Below are 27,320 nucleotides of genomic sequence, written 5' to 3'. Positions count from 1 at the left end.
GTAAGATCTGTCTACCTACATGTACATATTACCTCAACTACCTTGACTAACCTGTGCCCCCGCACATTGACTCTGAACCGGTACCCCCTGTATAAAGCCCCGCTATTGTTATTTTACTGCTGCTCTTTAATTTTTTGTTATTCTTATCTCTTACTGTTTTGGGGTTATTTTCTTAAAACTGCATTTTTGGTTAAGAGCTCGTAAGTAAGCATTTCACTGTAAGGTCAAATCAAATACCTGTTGTATTGGGCGCATGTGACAATTACAACTTGATTTGATTACATTTTTCAAGCTCTGTGTACTTTTCCTCCAAGACAGGACACCAATTGTAGTTGAATGTGCTCGGAACCACAAAAGCCTTACCTCTCGTGATAACATTTAACAGGTGTAGCCTGTGTCTCGCAAGCCTAATGATATGTTATTAGACCTACACCGCCCGCCACTCTCTCACTCAAGAGTAAACACATGTAATACGGTTGTGTGCGTCAAGGGGCCACCATCTCTGGGAAAATGCTACCTCAGTTATGGGAGTTTAGGCGAGAGAGTAAAGCGAGGTACTGGTAGAACAGTGCCATGAGTTAATCCTTACAAATCCTTTAGAGGATGTCAGACAGGTGTGGAAAAGGAGAGAGAGAGAGAGAGAGAGAGAGAGAGAGAGAGAGAGAGAGAGAGAGAGAGAGAGAGAGAGAGAGAGAGAGAGAGAGAGAGTGAGAGAGAGAGAGAGAGAGAGAGAAAGAGAGAGAAAGAGAGAGAATTAAACGCATACCTGAACCTGGTCGGCACACCTGTCTGGCTGGTTGGATTGGCAGAGGGAGGGAGGAAGGAACCAACTGTAAAGTCTGCAGTTACTCCATCATGATGACAACAACCTCAGTTTAACTCTGGATACCTGTTGTGAGCAGTGAGGAAAAGACAGAAAGTGAGAAAAGGGGAAAAGTGTGTAACAAGGAACAACAAGATAGAGGAGGGGAAGACTGACAGAAGACAGGACACTGGACATTATCCACTTGGAAGTCTCAAGGACCACAGAACAGGTACTAGGTCCATCTCAAAATGATAAAGTCCTAGCTAATAAGCAAACGTTTTGCATATATTTTTATGTGGGCCAGTGCATTGTGTGTGTGTGTTTCTCCAATACTAGCCTATTGTACACCTGTCACATGATGGATCACAAGTGGGTTTGTCAGTGGTGCTTAGTTTGTAGAATTGCTACACTTTATCAGACTTGGTATGATAATATTACATTGGAGCTAGCTCATTTCCATTCTCTAAATATACACCAGGAGGAGCCATGTGAATCTGTGAAGAAAGCCTAAGCATATGTAAATGTGGGGAAAGTCTCAGGTGGAGACCCAAACTTAGTCCTGAAAAATGTAGAAGTACTGAGACCAGGAAGACGTAGCTACTTTGCATGTGTCACCTTCAATATCTAATTACATTAGGCCTCAACATAGATGTCACTTAAATATCTAGCTAACAATAGCTAGCAGTAGAGTAAACTCAAAAACACTGACTATTTCCCTAGTACTATTCCACAGTAGGCCTAGCTCCTTCTAGCCAGCTAGATATTTCTCCCGTAGGTAGCTAAGTACAGTATATAGGCAGGGCTCCGAAATGAAGGGTGTCCTGTTGTCCCGGCGATGATAAAATGTCTGGAATGTCTGGGAAGATTCAAACACTCTGGGACAGTTCTGGGAGGATATATCTAAATTCATACAACTACTGTACATACAAAACACATAACAATAATACGCTGTCAATTAAAGCTAACGCAAGAGATTAGAACGTTCAGCTTAAAATGTTAATGAGCTGTTACTTCTGCACATTTTAAGCACAGCAATGCGCACTCAGCAGTAGGTTATGTGTCAATGTTCCAAAATGCAATTCATGGGAACACACTGTTCTAAAGAGCTACATTCAGGCTACACAGAATAGAAAAAAAGGACTTCCGACTTCAGTGCTTTCAAATGAGTTCCGACATTGAGCGCGGCCTCCTGTGGTCGGATAAAAACAAATAATAATAAATAAAAAAAGAACATCATTTTTATTTAAAAAGATGTGCCTCTTGGGCCCCCTTATAGGCTCGATCCCAGCCCCTGACTCACAATTGATCAGTCACAATAATTTATTATGCAGTTTATTTGAATGTTAATAATCAGTTACCCAATCAAGGCAGGGCCAACCCCCTACCTCTTCTCCTCCCCCATCTGATGATTATCAGAGTGGCAGCAGGCAGCAGCAGGCTGTCTACACTCACTGAGAGCTCCTGAGTCTTCCTGTGGTTGGCGGTTGCAGTAAAAAAGTACTAATTATATACCACATACATACTGTACATATAATATATAACCCTTGAACTCAACTCTGGATCTCAAAGCCAGTTCCACTGCATTTGTTCATTGATCCCCTATAATTTATTGATTGTGGCTGGATCCGGCACCGACAGAGATGGCCGCCTCGCTTCGCGTTCCTAGGAAACTATGCAGTACTTAGTTTTTTAATGTATTATTTCTTACACTGTTACCCCAGGAAATCTTAAGTTTTATTACATACAGCCGGGAGGAACTATTGGATATAAGAGCAACATCAACTTACCAACATTACCACCAGGAATACGACTTTCCCGAAGCGGATCCTCTGTTTGGTCCACCTCCCAGGACAATGGGCCGCAGAAGGGGCAGACGGAGCGGTCTTCTGGTCAGGCTCCGTAGACAGACACATCGCCCACCAATCCCGAGTATACTACTCGCCAATGTCCAGACTCTTGACAACAAGGTAGACGAAATCCGAGCAAGGGTTACCTTCCAGAGAGACATCAGAGATTGTAACATTCTCTGTTTCACGGAAACGTGGCTCACTAAGGATATGTTATCGGAGTCGGTACAGCCACCTGGTTTCTTCACGCAGCGCGCCGACAGAAACAAACATCTCTCTGGTAAGAAGAGAGAAGGGGGTGTATGCCTTCTGATTAACGAGTCGTGGTGTCATCATAACAACATACAGGAACTCAAGTCCTTTTGTTCACCTGACCTAGAATTCCTTACAATTAAATGCCGATCGCATTATCTACCAAGAGAATTCTTTTCAAGTATAATCACAGTCGTGTATATCCCCGCAGACACCTTGACGGCCCTGAAAGAACTTCAATGGACTCTATGTAAACTGGAAACCACATATCCCGAGGCTGCATTTATTATAGCTGGGGATTTTAATAAGGCTAATCTTAAAACAATGAATGAGCGACCCGGGCTGGCACATTTCTGGATCATTGTTACTCTAACTTCCGCGACGCAAGCAAAGCCCTCCTCGCCCTCCTTTCAGAAAATCTGACCACGACTCCATTTTTGTTGCTCCCAGCCAGGTCTGCTCAGGTCTGTTCAACGCTGGTCAGACCAATCTGATTCCACACTTCAAGATTGCTTCGATCACGTGGACTGGGATATGTTCCGGATAGCGTCGGACAATAACATTGATGTAATTGCTGATTCGGTGAGCGAGTTTATTAGCAAGTGCATCGGTGACGTTTTACCCCCATCGACTATTAAAAGCTTCCCCAACCAGAAACTGTGGATTGATGGCAGCATTCGCGCAAAACTGAAAGTGCAAACTACTGCTTTAACTCAGGGCAAGGCGACCGAAAACATGACCAAATACAAACAGTGTAGCTATTCCCTCTGCAAGGCAATCAAACAAGATCAGCGTCAGTATAGAGACAAAGTCCAAAACCCGGCCTGCTTCCAAAACCTGCGGGCTCTCCTTCACAGCAGCCAACGTGAGTAAAACATTTAAATGTGTTAACCCTCACAAGGCTGCCAGACCAGACGGCATTCCCAGCCGCGTCCTCAGAGCATGCGCAGACCAGCTGGCTGGTGTGTTTACTGACATATTCAATCAATCTCTATCCCAGTCTACTGTTCCCACATGGTTCAAGAGGGCCACCATTGTTCCTGTTCGCATGAAAGCTACGGTAACTGAGCTAAACCACTATCGCCCCATAGCACTCACTTCTGTCATCATGAAGTGCTTTGAGAGACTAGTCAAGGATCATATCACCTCCACCCTATCTGACACCCTAGACCCACTCCAATTTGCTTCCCGCCCCAATAGGTCCACAGACAACGCAATCGCAATCACACTGCACACTGCCCTAACTCATTTCAGCCCTCTCCTGTACTCCCTGTTCACCCATGACTGCACGGCTATGCACTCCTCCAACTCAAATATCAAGTTTGCAGACGACACTACAGTGGTAGGCTTGATTACCAACAATGACGAGACGGTCTACAGGGAGGAGGTGAGGCCCGCAGAGGGTGGTGTAAGGAAAATTATCTCACACTTAACGTCAACAAAACAAAGGAGATGATCGTGGACTTCAGGAAACAGCAGAGGGAGCTGCTCACTATCCACATCAACGGGACAGTAGTGGAGAAGGTTGAAAGTTTTAAGTTCCTCGGCGTACACATCACGGACAAACTGAAATGGTCAACCCACATAGACAGTGTGGTGAAGAAGGCGCAACAGCGCCTCGTCAACCGCAGGAGGCTGAAGAAATGTGGCTTGTCACCAAAAACACTCACAAACTTTTACAGAGGCACAATCGAGAGCATCCTGTCTGGCTGTATCACCACCTGGTATGGCAACTGCTCCGCCCACAACCGTAAGGCTCTCCAGAGGGTAGTGAGGTCTGCACAACGCACCACCGGGGGCAAACTACCTCCAGGACACCTACACCACCTCTCACAGGATGGCCAAAAAGATCATCAAGGACAACAACCACCCGAGCCACTGCATGTTCACCCCGCTATCATCCAGAAGGCGAGGTCAGTACAGGTGCATCAAAGCTGGGACTGAGAGACTGAAAAACAGCTTCTATCTCAAGGCCATCAAGACTGTTAAACAGCCATCACTAACAATGAGTGGCTGCTGCCAACATACTGATTCAAATCTCAAACCACTTTAATAATAACAAATTGGATGTAGTAAATGTATCACTAGTCACTTTAAACAATAGCACTTTATATAATGTTTACATATCCTACATTACTCATCTCATATGTATATACTGTACTCTATACCATCTACTGCATCTTGCTTATGCCGTTCGGCCATAGCTCATCCATATATTTATATGTACATATTCTTATTCATTCCTTTACACTTGTGTGTATAAGGTAGTTGTTGTGAAATGGTTAGATTTCTTGTTAGATATTATTGCATGGTTGGAACTAGAAGCACAGGAATTTCACTACACTCGCATTAACATCTGCTAACCATGTGTATGTGACCAATAACATTTGATTTGATTTGATTTAGACCTGGGACACCAGGAAGGTGCAATTAATTATTAGGTCGAACAGAAAACCAGCAGGCTCCGGGCCTCGAAGGGTAAGAGCTAAGTACCCCTGATATGTAATATTAAGATAAATAATAGATACATAATATATTTCCTTTATTATTATATATATATTTTTTTAAAGTATATTAAAAAAAAATCTCTGTCTTGGTCCCACCACAGCCTGGGCCCACCACTGGCCTGGGACCCCCAGGGGCTTCTGCCCTGGTAATCTCCTGCATTAATCTGGCCCTGGTCCCTTGTGTGTTGGCCTATATAGTAGTCTACCACATTTTGAGTTCTATCAACTTTAAGTCCTGTGTGACTGCGAGTCTTGTCCCACAAAATACGTGTCTTTGATAGCCAGCTCTGTACATTTATCTGCATCCAATAGATGATGGAAATGGAAGTATTATGTCATTGATTTCACGTTGACCTGACCTGTCACTTGCGGTCACATTGCGCTTATGAAAATATATATAATATCGTGAGGATGTGGTAGCCTAAACCTACTGGTGATGGTAAACACATGTTCTTCAGTCATGTTTAAGATCTGACATGCCATGCAGCCCAGTGCAGCGCAAGACATGTCATAGGCCAATGGTTAACCAATCATATTTTTCAAATCCTGAAAGGCAAAATTCCAGGTAACCTTGGAGTGGAAAGTTATGCCTGACCAGTTTGCTTCTGAGGAAGAGCTGCAAAAGAAAGTAAGTAGCTGTATTAGGTGGAAATATAGAAGGTCATTTCGTCCAACTTCATTCAAAATATAGATGTTTTTCTTGAGACAATATGTGTGGGTATAGGCAGATGTTGTAATTGGAGGATGCATTTGGGCATATTCTATAATGAGATTCAATAGACTACATCTGTCCGTACAAACGTTGAGAAATTATGACGTAATTTAAATTTGTATTGCTCTCTTCGACCTTAAACCCCATGAGCTCTCTCTCTGTGTGTGTATGTGTGTGTGTGTGTGTGTGTGTGTGTGTGTGTGTGTGTGTGTGTGTGTGTGTGTGTGTGTGTGTGTGTGTGTGTGTGTGTGTGTGTATGAGTGAGTGAGTGAGTGCATATGGATATTTTACATGTGGCACCCTAGTATTGCTACTGACATTAACCATAAACAAATGAAAGATAATAATAAGTACTGAAGAACATGATTTACCCTGGGTGGTCATGACATAGGCTGGGTGGTCATGACTTAGGCTGGGTGGTCATGACATAGGCTGGGTGGTCATGACTTAGGCTGGGTGGTCATGACTTAGGCTGGGTGGCCATGACATAGGCTGGGTTGGTCATGACATAGGCTGGGTGGTCATGACATTGGCTGGGTGGTCATGACTTAGGCTGGGTGGTCATGACTTAGGCTGGGTGGTCATGACTTAGGCTGGGTGGTCATGACTTAGGCTGGGTGGTCATGACATAGGCTGGGTGGTCATGACATAGGCTGGGTGGTCATGACTTAGGCTGGGTGGTCATGACTTAGGCTGGGTGGTCATGACATAGGCTGGGTGGTCATGACATAGGCTGGGTGGTCATGACTTAGGCTGGGTGGTCATGACATAGGCTGGGTGGTCATGACATAGGCTGGGTGGTCATGACATAGGCTGGGTGGTCATGACATAGGCTGGGTGGTCATGACATAGGCTGGGTGGTCATGACATAGGCTGGGTGGTCATGACTTAGGCTGGGTGGTCATGACTTAGGCTGGGTGGTCATGACATAGGCTGGGTGGTCATGACTTAGGCTGGTTGGTCATGACTTAGGCTGGGTGGTCATGACATAGGCTGGGTGGTCATGACTTAGGCTGGGTGGCCATGACATAGGCTGGGTGGTCATGACTTAGGCTGGGTGGTCATGACATAGGCTGGGTGGTCATGACTTAGGCTGGGTGGTCATGACATAGGCTGGGTGGTCATGGCATAGGCTGGGTGGTCATGACTTAGGCTGGGTGGTAATGACATTGTCTAGGTAGTGATTTGGGAAAGTAACATTGTGTGAGCCCCAAATAGCAGTTTAGGTTACAGAGTGCAAACGAGTAAGTGAGGATTACTAGCAGTCTTATTTTGTGTTTTAAACATATTGCCTAATTATAGTGCATGTTTAAAGATGTTTCCTGTCAGGCAGAGGCTGTGGCCTAACAACAGCCTGAAGGCCTATTGATCCTTGTTTTCTCCAACCAGACCAGGTTGTTTTACCATGTTGCCATAGGCGACAGTATCAGCGCTGGTTGAGGTCTCCTCTGTGCTACCGGTCCTACTTCATTCCACCCCCTGTCTGATGTGACAGATACAGGCCTACTGTGTGAGCTAACGAGGGTAAACATCAGTCAGAGTGCACAGACCACATTCTTCTACATTATCTCACAGGCAGCCATGCTTGACTGAGACAAATGTTCCTCTGTGGAGGACACAGTCTGTGTGTGTGTGTGTGTGTGTGTGTGTGTGTGTGTGTGTGTGTGTGTGTGTGTGTGTGTGTTATGTAATACAGTGTTGACAGACATTACCTAAACAAAAGTGACATTTACACATACTCAATCCACCTAATACCTGGGAGCTCCTGTCCCCTAGCTGCAGAGATCCAGATAAGTAGCCCTACCAGCCAGCCTTAGCGTCTCACCGGCCCCAGCCTCCAGCCCCAGCCCCAGCCCCAGCCCCAGCCCCAGCTTCCAGCCCCAGCCTCCAGCCTCCAGCCCCAGCCCCAGCCTCCAGCCCCAGCCCCAGCCTCCAGCCCCAGCCCCAGCCTCCAGCCCCAGCGTGGGTGAGACCCAGCCAGGCTCCCTCTGGGCTGGGCAGATTCCTCTCAACAAACTTTTTAATGACACCTAACACTTGTGTTCTGTTGCCCCCTAGCTGCAGAGCTCCAGACCAGTAGCCCTACCAGCCAGCCCTACCGTCTCCCCTGCAGAGGTCCAGACCAGTAGGTCCCATGCCTTACTGTCTCAGACAGAGGCTCCAGACAAGACATAGCCCTACCCAGCCCTACCTGTACCAGACAGCCCTACCAGCCAGCCCTACCGTCTCCCCTGCAGAGCTCCAGACAAGTAGCCCTACCAGCCAGCCCTACCGTCTCCCCAGCAGAGCTCCAGACAAGTAGCCCTACCAGCCAGCCCTACCGATCTCCCCTGCAGAGCTCCAGACAAGTAGCCCTACCAGCCAGCCCTACCATAGCCCTACCAGCCAGCCATACCGTTTCCCCTGCAGAGGTCCAGACCACTAGCTCTACCATTTTCCCCAGAATGGCTCTCTCCGGGTCGGGTGGCTTCCTCTCTGAGGATCAGTTCATCTGTTCTATCTGCCTGGATGTGTTCACCAACCCAGTCTCCACACCCTGTGGTCACAGCTACTGTCTGGACTGCATCTCCACCTACTGGGATGGTATGTATTGTGGCTTTGTATATACTGTACACTAGCTGAAATATAAGTGTTTACATAGGTCTATATACTGTAGACTACCTGAAATATAAGTGTTTATATAGGTCTATATACTGTACACTACCTGAAATATAAGTGTTTACATAGGCCTATATACTGTACACTACCTGAAATATAAGTGTTTACATAGGCCTATATACTGTACACTAGCTGAAATATAAGAGTTTACATAGGTCTATATACTGTAGACTACCTGAAATATAAGTGTTTACATAGGTCTATATACTGTACACTACCTGAAATATAAGTGTTTACATAGGTCTATATACTGTACACTAATATAAATGTACATAGGTCTATATACTGTAGACTACCTGAAATATAAATAGATCTATATACTGTACACTACCTGAAATATAAATAGGTCTATATACTGTACACTACCTGAAATATAAGTGTTTACATAGGCCTATATACTGTACACTACCTGAAATATAAGTGTTTACATAGGCCTATATACTGTAGACTACCTGAAATATAAGTGTTTACATAGGTCTATATACTGTAGACTACCTGAAATATAAATGTACATAGGTCTATATACTGTAGACTACCTGAAATATACGTGTTTACATAGGTCTATATACTGTACACTACCTGAAATATAAGTGTTTACATAGGTCTATATACTGTACACTACCTGAAATATAAGTGTTTACATAGGTCTATATACTGTACACTACCTGAAATATAAGTGTTTACATAGGTCTATATACTGTACACTACCTGAAATATAAGTGTTTACATAGGCCTATATACTGTACACTACCTGAAATATAAATGTACATAGGTCTATATACTGTAGACTACCTGAAATATAAATGTTTACATAGGTCTATATACTGTACACTACCTGAAATATAAGTGTTTACATAGGCCTATATACTGTACACTACCTGAAATATAAATGTTTACATAGGCCTATATACTGTACACTACCTGAAATATAAGTGTTTACATAGGTCTATATACTGTAGACTACCTGAAATATAAGTGTTTACATAGGCCTATATACTGTACACTACCTGAAATATAAATGTTTACATAGGCCTATATACTGTACACTACCTGAAATATAAGTGTTTACATAGGCCTATATACTGTACACTACCTGAAATATAAGTGTTTACATAGGCCTATATACTGTACACTACCTGAAATATAAATGTTTACATAGGTCTATATACTGTACACTACCTGAAATATAAGTGTTTACATAGGCCTATATATTGTAGACTACCTGAAATATAAGTGTTTACATAGGCCTATATACTGTACACTACCTGAAATATAAGTGTTTACATAGGCCTATATACTGTACACTACCTGAAATATAAATGTACATAGGTCTATATACTGTACACTACCTGAAATATAAATGTACATAGGTCTATATACTGTACACTACCTGAAATATAAATGTACATAGGTCTATACACTACCTGAAATATAAGTGTTTACATAGGCCTATATACTGTACACTACCTGAAATATAAATGTACATAGGTCTACTGTACACTACCTGAAATATAAGTGTTTACATAGGCCTAACTACCTGAAATATAAGTGTTTACATAGGTCTATATACTGTAGACTACCTGAAATATAAGTGTTTACATAGGTCTATATACTGTACACTACCTGAAATATAAATGTACATAGGTCTATATACTGTACACTACCTGAAATATAAATGTACATAGGTCTATATACTGTACACTACCTGAAATATAAATGTACATAGGTCTATATACTGTAGACTACCTGAAATATAAATAGGTCTATATACTGTACACTACCTGAAATATAAATAGGTGTTTATAAATAGGCCTATATATTGTACACTACCTGAAATATAAATGTCATAGGTATACTGTACACTACCTGAAATATAAATGTTTACATAGGTCTATATACTGTAGACTACCTGAAATATAAATAGGTCTATATACTGTACACTACCTGAAATATAAATAGGTCTATATACTGTACACTACCTGAAATATAAGTGTTTACATAGGCCTATATACTGTACACTACCTGAAATATAAGTGTTTACATAGGCCTATATATTGTAGACTACCTGAAATATAAGTGTTTACATAGGCCTATATACTGTACACTACCTGAAATATAAGTGTTTACATAGGCCTATATACTGTACACTACCTGAAATATAAGTGTTTACATAGGCCTATATACTGTACACTACCTGAAATATAAGTGTTTACATAGGTCTATATACTGTACACTACCTGAAATATAAGTGTTTACATAGGCCTATATACTGTACACTACCTGAAATATAAGTGTTTACATAGGCCTATATACTGTACACTACCTGAAATATAAGTGTTTACATAGGCCTATATATTGTAGACTACCTGAAATATAAGTGTTTACATAGGCCTATATACTGTACACTACCTGAAATATAAGTGTTTACATAGGTCTATAAACTGTAGACTACCTGAAATATAAGTGTTTACATAGGTCTATATACTGTACACTACCTGAAATATAAGTGTTTACATAGGTCTATAAACTGTAGACTACCTGAAATATAAGTGTTTACATAGGTCTATATACTGTAGACTACCTGAAATATAAGTGTTTACATAGGTCTATATACTGTACACTACCTGAAATATAAGTGTTTACATAGGTCTATAAACTGTAGACTACCTGAAATATAAGTGTTTACATAGGTCTATATACTGTAGACTACCTGAAATATAAGTGTTTACATAGGTCTATATACTGTACACTACCTGAAATATAAGTGTTTACATAGGTCTATATACTGTAGACTACCTGAAATATAAGTGTTTACATAGGTCTATATACTGTAGACTACCTGAAATATAAGTGTTTACATAGGTCTATATACTGTACACTACCTGAAATATAAGTGTTTACATAGGTCTATATACTGTACACTACCTGAAATATAAGTGTTTACATAGGTCTATATACTGTACACTACCTGAAATATAAGTGTTTACATAGGTCTATAAACTGTAGACTACCTGAAATATAAGTGTTTACATAGGTCTATATACTGTACACTACCTGAAATATAAGTGTTTACATAGGTCTATATACTGTACACTACCTGAAATATAAGTGTTTACATAGGTCTATAAACTGTAGACTACCTGAAATATAAGAGTTTACATAGGTCTATATACTGTACACTACCTGAAATATAAGTGTTTACATAGGTCTATATACTGTACACTACCTGAAATATAAGTGTTTACATAGGTCTATAAACTGTAGACTACCTGAAATATAAGTGTTTACATAGGTCTATATACTGTACACTACCTGAAATATAAGTGTTTACATAGGTCTATAAACTGTAGACTTCCTGAAATATAAGAGTTTACATAGGTCTATATACTGTACACTACCTGAAATATAAGTGTTTACATAGGTCTATAAACTGTAGACTACCTGAAATATAAGTGTTTACATAGGTCTATATACTGTACACTACCTGAAATATAAGTGTTTACATAGGTCTATATACTGTACACTACCTGAAATATAAATGTACATTTGTTTGTATGTACATGAGCCCAATACATGCAACAACTTACATCCATGCAACCTTATTGGTTGTTTCCTATTAGTAGGCCTATTTCATCACATCCCCATTCAGAGATCAAATGTATTCCACCATGTGAATGAATGAAATGAACTGTAACTTGTTGTTGAAGGAGGAGGAGGGAAGACGTGTGTGTGCCCGCTGTGTAAGGAGAGCTTCAGGAAGAGGCCGGAACTTCACATCAACCGCACCCTGAAGGAGATCACCGAGCAGTTTAAGAAGATGGCGGACGGATTGGACCGGGGGGCCATGGTGTTTGAAGGAGGGATTGAGAGTCAAGGTTGGGGTGGCGGTGGAAATGAGGGGGTGTCATACGGGGTTGAGCGTCCTCCGGTCCCTCCAAGACCCCCAGGGATGGGTGTGATGCCTGGGGATTTGTTGTTGGAGATGAAGACCAGGTTCCAACGACCTTCGAACTCCAGAACCCCTCCGCCCGTCCTCCACCCCCACCCGCCCTCACCCTTCTCCTCCAACACCACCGCCCTCTCGTCCCCCGCCCCTCCTGTTGTCCCACGCAGATACACCCTGAGCGGGCCGGCTGATTCCTCCACCGACGCGCCTCTCTGTCCTGAACACCAGAGGGGGCTGGAGTTCTTCTGCCGGACAGACCAGACGTGTGGGTGTGCCGTGTGCATGGAGGGAGAGCACCATGGACACCAGGTTATACCAGCCAAGAGAGAGTGGCTCATTAAGAAGGTAGGGAGAGGGACAGAGGTGGAGGAGCAGAGGTGTGTGAACTAATTCTGATGGAGATGTAGGGTACTCCAATTGCAATGCTACTACTGTAGAAATGAAAACATACTGTATTAACCAAAGCTATATAGTCAGTTTAATCAACTCTACACAAAAGAGACTGGGTGTTTGAAACATATTTAAATTGTGTTAATCACATGCTTCGAGGTAGAGGTAGATATGTACATACTAGGAATACGGAATAAGTACATTGCAGTATGTTGACTCCGGTCTGTTTCTGTATGCAGTCTCAGTTGGAAATCACAGAGGCAGAGCTGAGGGACATGATCACACAGAGAGAAAAGAAGGTGGAGGACATCAGGACATCACTGGAGAATATACAGGTGGGTGTCTGGAACACACACACACACACACACACACAGACACAGACACACACACACACACACACACACACACACACACACACACACACACACACACAGACACAGTACACACACACACACACACACACACACACAGAACACACACACAGACACAGTACACACACAAGGACACAGAACACACACACAGACACAGTACACACAGTACACAGACACAGACACAGTACACACAGAACACACACACAGACACAGTACACACACAAGGACACAGAACACACACACAGATACAGTACACACAGTACACAGACACAGACACAGTACACACAGAACACACACACAGACACAGTACACACACAAGGACACAGAACACACACACAGTCACAGTACACACAAACAGACCACACACGCAGTCACAGTACACACACACACAGTACACACACAGACACAGTACACAATACACAGTAAATCAAAATCAAAAATCAAATGTATTTATATAGCCCTTCATACATCAGCTGATATCTCAAAGTGCTGTACAGAAACCCAGCCTAAAACCCCAAACAGCAAGCAATGCAGGTGTAGAAGCACGGTGGCTAGGAAAAACTCCCTAGAAAGGCCAAAACCTAGGAAGAAACCTAGAGAAGAACCAGGCTATGTGGGGTGGCCAGTCCTCTTCGGGCTGTGCCGGGTGGAGATTATAACAGAACATGGCCAAGATGTTCAAATGTTCATAAATGACCAGCATGGTCGAATAATAATAAGGCAGAACAGTTGAAACTGGAGCAGCAGCACGGCCAGGTGGACTGGGGACAGCAAGGAGTCATCATGTCAGGTAGTCCTGGGGCATGGTCCTAGGGCTCAGGTCCTCCGAGAGAGAGAGAGAGAGAGAGAGAGAGAGAGAGAGAGAAAGAGAGAATTAGAGAACGCACACTTAGATTCACACAGGACACCGAATAGGACAGGAGAGGTACTCCAGATATAACAAACTGACCCTAGCCCCCCGACACATTAACTACTGCAGCATAAATACTGGAGGCTGAGACAGGAGGGGTCAGGAGACACTGTGGCCCCATCCGAGGACACCCCCCAGACAGGGCCAAACAGGAAGGATATAACCCCACCCACTTTGCCAAAGCACAGCCCCCACACCACTAGAGGGATATCTTCAACCACCAACTTACCATCCTGAGACAAGGCTGAGTATAGCCCACAAAGATCTCCGCCATGGCACAACCCTAGGGGGGGGGCGCCAACCCAGACAGGATGACCACAACAGTGAATCAACCCACTCAGGTGACGCACCCCTTCCAGGGACGGCATGAGAGAGCCCCAGTAAGCCAGTGACTCAGCCCCTGTAATAGGGTTAGAGGCAGAGAATCCCAGTGGGAAGAGGGGAACCGGCCAGGCAGAGACAGCAAGGGCGGTTCGTTGCTCCAGAACCTTTCCGTTCACCTTCCCACTCCTGGGCCAGACTACACTCAATCATATGACCCACTGAAGAGATAAGTCTTCAGTAAGGACTGAAAGGTTGAGACCGAGTTTGCGTCTCTGACATGGGTAGGCAGACCGTTCCATAAAAATGGAGCTCTATAGGAGAAAGCCCTGCCTCCAGCTGTTTGCTTAGAAATTCTAGGGACAATTAGGAGGCCTGCGTCTTGTGACCGTAGCGTACGTGTAGGTATGTACGGCAGGACCAAATCAGAGAGATAGGTAGGAGCAAGGCCATGTAATGCATTGTAGGTTAGCAGTAAAACCTTGAAATCAGCCCTTGCTTTGACAGGAAGCCAGTGTAGAGAAGCTAGCACACAGTACACTGAACACAGTACACAGAACACACACACAGACACAGTATACACATACAGAACACACGTACAAACACAGTACACACACGCAGAACACACAGTCACAGTACACACACACACAGTACACACACAGAGACACAGTACACAAACAGAGACACAGTACACACATACATACCACACATACAGACACAGTACACACACACAGACACAGAACAAACACACAGTCACAGTACACACATACAGAACACACATACAGACACAGTACACACACACAGACACAGAACACACACACAGACACAGCACACTGTACACACACATACAGAACACACACACAGACACAGTACACAAACACACAGACACAGTACACATATACAGAACACACACACAGACACAATACACAAACACACAGACACAGTACACAGAACACACACAGACACAGTACACACACAGAGAACACAGAGCGTACTTCGCAATTAATTTTCTCTCTCTCTCTCTCTCTCTCTCTCTCTCTCTCCCTCCCCTCTTTGTCTTTCCATCCTCTCACCCTGCCCCTCATCATCCCTCTCTCTCCCTCTCTCTCTCCCTCCCCTCTTTGTCTTTCCATCCTCTCTCCCTGCCCCTCATCATCCCTCTCTCTCTCCCTGCCCCTCATCATCTCTCTCTCTCTCTCTCTCTCTCTCTCTCTCTCTCCCTCATCATCTCTCTCTCTCTCCCTCTCCCTCTCCCTCTCCCTCTCCCTCTCTCTCTCTCTCTCTCTCTCCCCCAGGTGTGTGCGGAGCATGAGACAGCAGGCAGCATGCATGTGTTCTCTGCCCTGGTGAGCTCTGTGGAGAGGAGCCAGGCAGAGCTGTTGGAGGTGATAGAGATGTCACAGCGGGCTGCACAGCACCAAGGACAGACCCTCATCAGAGACCTAGAGCAGGTCTCTTTTTATTCGTTAATTTTATTTGAGTGAATGGTTTATTTCAGAGAGAATGGTTTATTTCATCAAGAGGACAATAATATCAATAGCAGCGAAGGCAGAGTTGACACAATATTATTAAAACTTAAATCACATGAAATGTGATGCATTGTACTAGATTTGGGTAAACAGCTCATTTACATCTTCAGTAGGTGATCAATAAAATACATTCATGCCGCTATCTTTTTTTGCTACTGATATTGGTGATTGTTGTCTTTGTGACTGTGTTGCTGCAATGGTTGACAAACCAATTCCCTCTGGGATTATTAGTAATAAAGTATTTCTTGTCTTTTCTTTCCTATCATAGGAGATCTCTGAGCTGAGGAAGAGAAGCGCTACCCTCACCCAGCTAGCCCAGTCTGACGACTACGTACTTTTCTTCAAGGTTAGAGACTCTTTCTGTTCATCACATCTTTTGTCTTTATTCATCCTTTTCAACAATTTCTACCTTTTTGAAACCGTTTTTTCCTTTAGTTACCTTAGTTACAAGGTAAGAGGTACTTTTCCTTTCCATTCTCTTCATTTAAAATGATCTTGCTACTTGTTTTTCTAATGAATTTATTCCTCCATTCTCTTTATTCCTCTTCTCAGACATTCTCCACCCCGCCTCAGACCAGGGATTGGTCGGATGCTGTTGTGACCTCTGACCTCACCTCAGGGGCGGTGCTTCTGACTGTCAATCAAATGGTGGAGCGGTTTCAGGAGGAGCTCAAGAGACTGCCGGAGATCTGTGAGTTATGGCTGACCGTTGTAGAACTCCTATACATTCTATCTATGAGTACTATCAGTTTCAAAGTGGGCAAAACTGGTTGAAATTACGTCAAGATTTTACCACTTTTGCTCGCTGGGTTGTTGCAAGTGACAAATAAAGAATATCACCAATACTGTAGTGTTGAGACGGTCTAATTTTACTTTATGAGCACTACTAGGCTACAATACTGTAGTGTTGTGACTGTCTAACTTACCTTCATGAACACTAATAGGCTACAATACTGTAGTGTTGAGACGGTCTAACTTTACTTTATGAACATGACTAGACTACAATACAGTAGTGTTGAGATGGTCTAACTTTACTTTATGAACACTACTACAATACTGTATTGTTGTGACTGTCTAACTTTACTTCATGAACACTACTAGGCTACAATACTGTAATGTCGAGACGGTCTAACTTTACTTTATGAACACTACTACAATACTGTAGTGTTGAGATGGTCTAACTTTACTTCATGAACACTACTAGGCTACAATACTGTAGTGTTGAGATGGTCTAACTTTACTTCATGAACACTACTAGGCTACAATACTGTAATGTCGAGACGGTCTAACTTTACTTTATGAACACTACTACAATACTGTAGTGTTGAGATGGTCTAACTTTCCTTCATGAACACGACTAGGCTACAATACTGTAGTGTTGAGACGGTCTAACTTTACTTTATGAACACGAAAAGGCTACAATACAATATGTAGAGGATGATGTAGACCATCGAATCTCAACTGGTGGGTCGTGACCCAAATTTAGGTCGCAAGCGGTTTTGAATGGGTTGTGTGTGTGTCAGTAAAATAAATAAAAAATGTAATAAAAAAATACTCCAGTCTGAACTTAAACAATTTAAACCAGGTAGAGAGTGTGAATAAATGATAATGAACTTACATTTTTTTTTAAATAATTTAATCTCTGAACAGTTTGTCTTCAATCACAGTATTTTCAATATAAAGCTATTAGCAGCACTATTTTGGTTGATTTTGTTGTCTCAAACCAGTGAGTTTATTAACAATCTTCATCAAGAACATGGGCAAAATGTATTTATTGACAATGAAAGAGGTGGGAATGTTGTTCCCTTGTCATATAATTGCTATATTTAAAATCAATACAGAATTCAAAATAGTTTTTCAGATTATATTTTGCAGATTATTTTTCCCAATGCAAATATTGTGTCGTGACAGACAACCTGGTTAATTTGGGGTCCCAAGGCAAAACCAGTTGAGAACCTATAGACCCATACACTGCATTGTCTTTTGTTGGCCAGGTCTGCGTCCTCAACCTCAAACAGACCAATCCGTGGGGAGATATAGTCCAAGTAAGGTTTACACGCTCAAAGTACCATCCCATCTGTATCTTTTAGTGTTAATTATGATCTAAGATGTGTCTGATATTGATTAATGCATTCTCTTATGTTTGGCCAGGGTTGCGTCCTCAACCTCAACCAGACCAATCTGTGGGAAGATGTAGTCCAAGTATGATTTTCATTCATGTCTGTGTCACACTCAAAGTCCCAGCTCCTCCCATTCTGTGTGTCTAATAATCTACACGGTATTGATTTGATTGATTCTCTTTTGTTTGGCCAGGTTTGCTTTCTCAACCAAACCATGCTGTCGGAAGAAATAGTCCAAGTAAGTCCAAGATAACATTCATGTCTCTGTCACACTCACAGACCCAACAGATGTATAATAATTCATACAATAATTGATTTCCTGTATTCTATTTTGTTTGGCCAGATTTACCTTCTCAACCAGACCAGTCCCTGGGAAGAAGTAGTCCAAGTAAGATTTAATTCACGGCTGCTTCTGTCACACTCATCCCTTTCCATTTGTTTCTAATAATAACACTGTATTTGATTACATGATACTGTTTTGCCAGGTTTGCGTTCTCCACCTCCACCAGAACACTCTGTAGGAAGTCCAGGTTTGGATTCATTCCTGTTTCTTTCACACGCTCAGGCCCATTCCATATGTGTCAGTTACCAATGATACATAAAGTGTCTAATTAAGGTATAATGACCGAGAAGGCGGTGTTTGGAGGATAAATTGGCACAGGTGTTGTTAGGCCCGAGACAAATATATCCTCCAAACACCGGCTTCGAGGGCATTGTCACTTTTATACAACAGGTTACTAACATATTCAAATAACGATTGACATATTTTCATTAAAAGCATTAACTTGATTAATTTATTCAAACTATTTCATCCTTCCACAAGATATAAGCCGACACAGATCTAGGGTTGCTACCCAAGCCGGCTGGTCGTTCATTCTATCAGTTCGGTTGTCAGAGACGCGACCCAGTCGTTCAGTTCTGTATCTATGAATGCGATCCAGTCGTTCATTCTAAATGTTTCATTGCCATACTGGCTGGAAACTTCGTATCCCTTGCTTGCTAGCTTGCCAACTATGGCTATCTTACAGTCACGTCAAACACTGCATCCAGAATATCAACAGTAGCTGCATTAGCATTAGTTTAAGCTGTTTTCTAGTGACATTTATTTGGATACATCCACCACAATGAGCTAATGAGGCGCGATTTCGCCTGGCATCAGGACGCTGTTGTTCAGAGGAGCTAGCCAACAACACAATAACTTCAAATTGAAGCTGGAACAACTGCAAACTAGCTACACTTCGTCTCGTTTGACCTTTTTTCAATTGACATTTCTTGCTATACTGTATACCTAATGCCAGCTGATTCATGATTTAGACTGGCTGAGAAACGCTGCCTGTCTGTCTCATCCCGAATCCCAACACCTTCATTACCATGGGACAGCTGGAGATCCAATTTGAATATTGAAACAATGTTGAAAATGTCAGAGAGACCAACAGCAAGGTTTATACAAATCTCCGCTGTTGAAAACGAAATGTTAGTCTAAAAGAATGTCTAGATGCATTTTATAGTGGAGATAAAGTTCATAAAGTGCCTGGCTGGGCTGATGAGACAGTGGACTGCGCAGTCAGATGGAACAGAGTAAATAGGCATTTTAACGTGACAGATTTAGCCGGTGGTAACTTGTGGAATAGACACCGGCTGGAATGCGATTTTAACCAATCAGCATTTAGGATTAGACCCACCCATTGTTTTATTACACGTATTCTCTTTTGTTTGGCCAGATTGGCTTTCTCAACCTCAACCAGACCAGTCAGTGGGAAGAAATCCAAAACCAAGTAAGGCTTTGATTAATTTATTAACTCAAAGTCCCAGTCATGTGATAATACATACAGTATTTGATCAGGGGTTAGATGGTTTAACACCTCTCTCTCTCTCTCTCTCTCTCTCTCTCTCTCTCTCTCTCTCTCTCTCCAGAGGTGAGGAGAGTGCAGGAATATGCAGGTATGTACTTCCTTCTTCCTGTATCATGTTGTCTGTGTTCATGTGTCAAGCACATTCCTGCTAGTTATAGACACAAAACTGCTGATTGAACTCTTGATTGGTGATTGATGACTTTTTCTCCCTCTTTCTCTCTGCCTCTGTTCTCTCTTTCTCTCCCCCACTTATTCTCTCCCTCTGTATGTCTCTCTCTCTGCCCCCCCCTCCCCTTCTACCTCTTCCCTCCTCTCCCTCTGTATGTCTCTCTCTCTGCCCCCCTCCCCTTCTACCTCTCCCCTCCTCTCCCTCTGTATGTCTCTCTCTCTGCCCCCCTCCCCTCTACCTCTGTATGTCTCTCTCTCTGCCCCCCCTCCCCTCCCTCCTCTCCCTCTGTATGTCTCTCTCTCTGCCCCCTCCCCTTCTACCTCTTCCCTCCTCTCCCCTCTGTATGTCTCTCTCTCTGCCCCCCCTCCCTCTCTACTCTTCCCTCCTCTCCCTCTGTATGTCTCTCTCTCTGCCCCCCCTCCCCTTCTACCTCTCCCTCCTCTCCCTCTGTATGTCTCTCTCTCTGCCCCCCCCCTTCTACCTCTTCCCTCCTCTCCCTCTGTATGTCTCTCTCTGCCCCCCCTCCCCTTCTACCTCTTCCCCTCTCCTCTGTATGTCTCTCTCTCTGCCCCCTCCCCTTCTACCTCTTCCCTCCTCTCCCTCTGTATGTCTCTCTCTCTGCCCCCCTCCCCTTCTACCTCTCCCCTCCTCTCCCTCTGTATGTCTCTCTCTCTGCCCCCCTCCCCTTCTACCTCTTCCCTCCTCTCCCTCTGTATGTCTCTCTCTCTGCCCCCCTCTTCTACCTCTTCCCTCCTCCCTCTGTATGTCTCTCTCTCTGCTCCCCTCCCCTTCCCTCTACCTCTCCCCCCCCTCCTCTCCCTCTGTATGTCTCTCTCTCTGCCCCCCCCTCCCCTTCTACCTCTCCCCTCCTCTCCCTCTGTATGTCTCTCTCTCTGCCCCCTCCCCTTCTACCTCTCCCCTCCTCTCCCTCTGTATGTCTCTCTCTCTGCCCCCCTCCCCTTCTACCTCTCCCCTCCTCTCCCTCTGTATGTCTCTCTCTCTGCCCCCCCCTTCTACCTCTCCCTCCTCTCCCTCTGTATGTCTCTCTCTGCCCCCTCCCCTTCTACCTCTCCCCTCCTCTCCCTCTGTATGTCTCTCTCTCTGCCCCCCTCCTTCTACCTCTCCCTCCTCTCCCTCTGTATGTCTCTCTCTCTGCCCCCCCCCCTTCTACCTCTCCCCTCCTCTCCCTCTGTATGTCTCTCTCTCTGCCCCCTCCCCTTCTACCTCTCCCCTCCTCCTCTCCTCTGTATGTCTCTCTCTCTGCCCCCTCCCCTTCTACCTCTCCCCTCCTCTCCCTCTGTATGTCTCTCTCTCTGCCCCCCCTCCCTTCTACCTCTCCCCTCCTCCCCTCTGTATGTCTCTCTCTCTGCCCCCCCTCCCCTTCTACCTCTCCCCTCCTCTCCCTCTGTATGTCTCTCTCTCTGCCCCCTCCCCTTCTACCTCTCCCCCCTCCCCTCTGTATGTCTCTCTCTCTGCCCCCCTCCCCTTCTACCTCTCCCCCTCTCCCTCTGTATGTCTCTCTCTCTGCCCCCCTCCTTCTACCTCTCCCCTCCTCTCCCTCTGTATGTCTCTCTCTCTGCCCCCCTCCCCTTCTACCTCTCCCCTCCTCTCCCTCTGTATGTCTCTCTCTCTGCCCCCCTCCCCTTCTACCTCTTCCCTCCTCTCCCTCTGTATGTCTCTCTCTCTGCCCCCCTCCCCCTTCTACCTCTCCCCTCCCTCCTCTGTATCCTCTCCCTCTGTATGTCCTCTCTCTCTGCCCCCCCCCCCTCCCCTTCTACCTCTCCCCTCCTCTCCCTCTGTATGTCTCTCTCTCTGCCCCCCCCTCCCCTTCTACCTCTCCCTCCTCTCCCTCTGTATGTCTCTCTCTCTGCCCCCCTCCCCTTCTACCTCTCTCCCCTCCTCTCCTCTGTATGTCTCTCTCTCTGCCCCCCCTCCCCTTCTACCTCTTCCCTCCTCTCCCTCTGTATGTCTCTCTCTCTGCCCCCTCCCCCCCTTCTACCTCTCCCTCCTCTCCCTCTGTATGTCTCTCTCTGCCCCCTCCCCTTCTACCTCTCCCTCCTCTCCCTCTGTATGTCTCTCTCTCTGCCCCCCCTCCCCTTCTACCTCTCCCCTCCTCTCCCTCTGTATGTCTCTCTCTGCCCCCTCCCCCTCTTCCCTCCTCTCCTCTGTATGTCTCTCTCTCTGCCCCCCTCCCCTTCTACCTCTCCCTCCTCTCTCCTCTGTATGTCTCTCTCTGCTGCCCCCTCCTTCTACCTCTCCCTCCTCTCCCTCTGTATGTCTCTCTCTCTGCCCCCCCTCCCCTTCTACCTCTCCCCTCCTCTCCCTCTGTATGTCTCTCTCTCTGCCCCCTCCCCTTCTACCTCTCCCTCCTCCTCTCCCTCTGTATGTCTCTCCTCTCTCCCCCCCTGCCCCTCCCCTTCTACCTCTCCCCTCCTCTCCCTCTGTATGTCTCTCTCTCTGCCCCCCCCCCTTCTACCTCTCCCTCCCTCCCCTCTGTCTCTCTCCTGCCCCCCCCTCTTCTATCTCCCTCCTCCTCTCTGTATGTCTCTCTCTCTGCCCCCTCCCCTTCTACCTCTCCCCTCCTCTCCCTCTGTATGTCTCTCTCTCTGCCCCCCCCCTTCTACCTCTCCCTCCTCTCCCTCTGTATGTCTCTCTCTCTGCCCCCTCCCCTCCCCTTCTACCTCTTCCCCCTCCTCTCCCTCTGTATGTCTCTCTCTCTGCCCCCCCTTCTACCTCCCCCTCCTCTCCCTCTGTATGTCTCTCTCTCTGCCCCCTCCCCTTCTACCTCTCCCTCCTCTCCCTCTGTATGTCTCTCTCTCTGCCCCCCTCCCCTTCTACCTCTCCCCTCCTCTCCCTCTGTATGTCTCTCTCTGCCCCCCTCCTTCTACCTCTCCCCTCCTCTCCCCTCTGTATGTCTCTCTCTCTGCCCCCTCCCCTTCTACCTCTCCCCTCCTCTCCCTCTGTATGTCTCTCTCTGCCCCCCTCCCCTTCTACCTCTCCCTCCTCTCCTCTGTATGTCTCTCTCTCTGCCCCCCCCTTCTACCTCTCCCTCCTCTCTCCCTCTGTATGTCTCTCTCTCTGCCCCCTCCCCTTCTACCTCTCCCTCCTCTCCCTCTGTATGTCTCTCTCTCTGCCCCCCCCCTCCCCTTCTACCTCTCCCCTCCTCTCCCTCTGTATGTCTCTCTCTGCCCCCCCCTTCTGCCCCCTCCCCTCTGTATGTCTCTCTCTGCTCCTTCCCTCTCCCTCCTCTCCCTCTGTATGTCTCTCTCTCTGCCCCCTCCCCCTTCTACCTCTCCCTCCTCTCCCTCTGTATGTCTCTCTCTCTGCCCCCCTCCTTCTACCTCTCTCCCCCTCTCCCTCTGTATGTCTCTCTCTCTCCCCCTTCTACCTCTCCCTCCTCTCCTCTGTATGTCTCTCTCTCTGCCCCCCCCCTTCTACCTCTCCCTCCTCTCCTCTGTATGTCTCTCTCTCTGCCCCCCTCCCCTTCTACCTCTCCCCTCCTCTCCCTCTGTATGTCTCTCTCTCTGTCCCCTCCTTCTTCTACCTCCCCCTCCTCTCCCTCTGTATGTCTCTCTCTCTGCCCCCTCCTCTCTACCTCTCCTCTCCTCTCCTCTGTATGTCTCTCTCTCTGCCCCCTCCCCTTCTACCTCTCCCCTCCTCTCCCTCTGTATGTCTCTCTCTCTGCCCCCCTCCCCTTCTACCCTCTCCCTCTGTATGTCTCTCTCTCTGCCCCCCCCTTCTACCTCTCTACCTCTCTGCCCCCTCCTTCTACCTCTCCCTCCTCCTCTGTATGTCTCTCTCTCTGCCCCCTCCCCTTCTACCTCTCCCTCCTCTCCCTCTGTATGTCTCTCTCTCTGCCCCCTCCCCTTCTACCTCTCCTCCTCCCTCTGTATGTCTCTCTCTCTGCCCCCTCCCTTCTACCTCTCCCTCCTCTCCCTCTGTATGTCTCTCTCTCTGCCCCCTCCTTCTACCTCTCCCCTCCTCTCCCTCTGTATGTCTCTCTCTCTGCCCCCCTCCCCTTCTACCTCTCCCCCTCTCCTCTCCCTCTGTGTCTCCCTGCCCCCTCCTTCTACCTCTCCCTCCTCTCCCTCTGTATGTCTCTCTCTCTGCCCCCTCCCCTTCTACCTCTCCCCTCCTCCCCTCTGTATGTCTCTCTCTCTGCCCCCCCCCCCTTCTACCTCTCCCCTCCTCTCCCTCTGTATGTCTCTCTCTCTGCCCCCCCTCCCTTCTACCTCTCCCTCCTCTCCCTCTGTATGTCTCTCTCTCTGCCCCCCCCCTTCTACCTCTCCCTCCTCTCCTCTGTATGTCTCTCTCTCTGCCCCCCTCCCCTTCTACCTCTCCCCTCCTCTCCCTCTCTGTATGTCTCTCTCTCTGCCCCCCCTCCCCTTCCCCTCCTCTCCCTCTGTATGTCTCTCTCTCCCCCTCCCCTTCTCCTCTCCCCTCCTCTCCCTCTGTATGTCTCTCTCTCTGCCCCCCTCTGCCTCTCCCTCCTCTCCTCTGTATGTCTCTCTCTCTGCCCCCTCCCCCTTCTACCTCTCCCCTCCTCTCCCTCTGTATGTCTCTCTCTCTCCCCCCCCTCCCTTCTACCTCTCCCCTCCTCTCCCTCTGTATGTCTCTCTCTCTGCCCCCCCCCTCCCTTCTACCTCTCCCTCCTCTCCCTCTGTATGTCTCTCTCTGCCCCTGCCCCCCTCCCCTTCTACCTCTCCCCTCCTCTCCCTCTGTATGTCTCTCTCTCTGCCCCCCCCCCTTCTACCTCTCCCCTCCTCTCCCTCTGTATGTCTCTCTCTCTGCCCCCCTCCCCTTCTACCTCTCCCCTCCTCTCCCTCTGTATGTCTCTCTCTGCCCCCTCCCCTTCTACCTCTCCCCTCCTCTCCTCTGTATGTCTCTCTCTCTGCCCCCCCCTCCCCTTCCCCCCTCCCCTCTCCCTCTGTATGTCCTCTCCCCCCCTCCTCTGTATGTCTCTCTCTCTGCCCCCCCTCCCCTTCTACCTCTCCCCTCCTCTCCCTCTGTATGTCTCTCTCTCTGCCCCCCTCCCCTTCTACCTCTCCCCTCCTCTCCCTCTGTATGTCTCTCTCTCTGCCCCCCCTCCCCTTCTACCTCTCCCTCCTCTCCCTCTGTATGTCTCTCTCTCTGCCCCCTCCCCCTCTTCTACCTCTCCCCTCCTCTCCCTCTGTATGTCTCTCTCTCTGCCCTCCCTCCTCTCCTCTGTATGTCTCCTCTCTGCCCCCTCCCCCTTCTACCTCTCCCCCCTCTCCCTCTGTATGTCTCTCTCTCTGCCCCCCCCTCCCCTTCTACCTCTTCCCTCCTCTCCCTCTCAGTGGACATCACCCTGGACCCCCTCACCGCCCACCCACGCCTGCTCATCTCCGACGACGGCAAGCAGGTGCGCTGCTGGGACCGCTACCAGCCCGTGGCGGACGGCCCCCGAGCGCTTTGACCGTGTGGTCTGCGTCCTCGGGCGCCAGGCCTTCTCTTCGGGACGCCATTACTGGGAGGTGAGAACAGAAGCAGGGCTAGTTTCATTCCAACAGCCATCAGGCTGAAGAACAGTGGCTCATAATGGGGCCTGATAGATGGAGGGACTGTATGCCAGGGATGATGTGAATATACATGTGCTCACCTTCCAGTGTTGTTGTATTGCATGATGTTGTATTGTAGTGTATTGATTATGATTTTGGGTGATTTGTATTCGTAGGTGGAGGTGGGTGGGAAGACGGACTGGGACCTGGGCGTGGCTAGCCACTCCATCAACAGGAAAGGGAAGATCATAGTAAGCCCCGCCCACGGCTACTGGTTCCTGAGTCTCCGGGATAAGAAGGACTACGCATTCCGAACGGAACCGTCGACAGCGCTGGGCCTCAACCACAAACCCAACCGTATAGGGGTCTACATAGACTGTGATAAGGGACAGGTGTCCTTCTATAACGTGGAAGCTAAGATGCTCATCTATACATTCACCGACAGCTTCTCGGATGTCATTCATCCCTTCTTCAGCCCTTGCACCAATAAGTCTGGCAGGAACGAGGCGCCGCTCATCATTTGTCCTGTCTCGATGCCTCTGGTGGACTGAGATGGGTTTTAGTTTTTTTTGTTCATTCCTAAAGGTAGTTTCCTTCCGTCTGTCCTTGTTCAATGTTCTCCACTGAGCCAATTGGACGGGACTGGATAGGTCAAAGCAATATGGTGGAAGCTATAGCTGATGCGCCCAATATACCCAGATGTCTCATGTCAACATAGGGAAGGGAACAAGGCCAGAAGAGAGGGAACAATTTTCTGGAATGAAATACAGTCCCTTAGAACCATTCATAATGACCTCCTGTGTTCTATGGAGCTGACCAATGGATAATCTGGATACTGAGTCTGGATTGGAATGATCATTTTGACCAATACAACTCACTACAGTCCATCAGTCTGAGAATTAATGATTTCACCATCTGTCCTTATCACACGATGGATGAATCTGTCTATATAGGGTCATATGTGTCTCACATGGCTCCCTATTCACATATAGTCTGCTTCTTTGACCAGAGCCCCATGGGCCCTATGTATTGCATTACTATAGGGAATAGTGTGCTATTTGTGACATAACCACAGTCATTACAAATAAAACATATTACTTGTACATTACAATCCAGTTTTTGAAAAATGTCCACAATAAACCAAATGTAAACTATGTGGACTGGGAGCCACTGAGTAAGACCAAGAGACAAACAAAAAGACAAAGAATCCTTTATGAGCCAGTCATTTTATTCATCGTATTCTACAGAGTGGACAAAACTTTAAGAACACCTGCTCTTTCCATGACACAGACTGACCAGGTGAATCCAGGTGAAAGCTATGAGCCCTTACTGATGTCACTTGTTAAATCCACTTACATCAGTGTAGATGAAGGGGAGGAGACAGGATAAATATGGATTTTTAAGCCTTGTG

The 27,320-nt window shown here is 46.4% G+C and overlaps 1 protein-coding gene across 1 annotated transcript; it reads left to right on the top strand.

Annotated features, from left to right (window-relative positions):
- Positions 1-736: 736 nt before the first annotated feature.
- Positions 737-27,293, top strand: LOC112241587 (E3 ubiquitin-protein ligase TRIM21). The gene is given in 18 exon segments (XM_042315466.1): positions 737-1,034; positions 8,182-8,238; positions 8,535-8,706; positions 12,489-13,072; positions 13,357-13,452; positions 16,015-16,170; positions 16,517-16,594; positions 16,801-16,939; positions 18,243-18,293; positions 18,400-18,450; positions 18,562-18,606; positions 18,712-18,756; positions 18,854-18,898; positions 20,090-20,143; positions 20,283-20,309; positions 25,709-25,812; positions 25,814-25,885; positions 26,086-27,293. Coding segments are annotated over 16 exon segments (2,061 nt in total). The 5' UTR covers positions 737-1,034; positions 8,182-8,238; positions 8,535-8,567; the 3' UTR covers positions 26,461-27,293.
- Positions 27,294-27,320: the final 27 nt, after the last annotated feature.

This window comes from Oncorhynchus tshawytscha, unplaced genomic scaffold, assembly GCF_018296145.1.
Source record: "Oncorhynchus tshawytscha isolate Ot180627B unplaced genomic scaffold, Otsh_v2.0 Un_contig_6231_pilon_pilon, whole genome shotgun sequence".
Lineage (NCBI taxonomy): Eukaryota > Metazoa > Chordata > Actinopteri > Salmoniformes > Salmonidae > Oncorhynchus > Oncorhynchus tshawytscha.
Note: the sequence above shows the minus strand (reverse complement) of the source record. Positions and strands in the feature narration are given on the sequence as shown.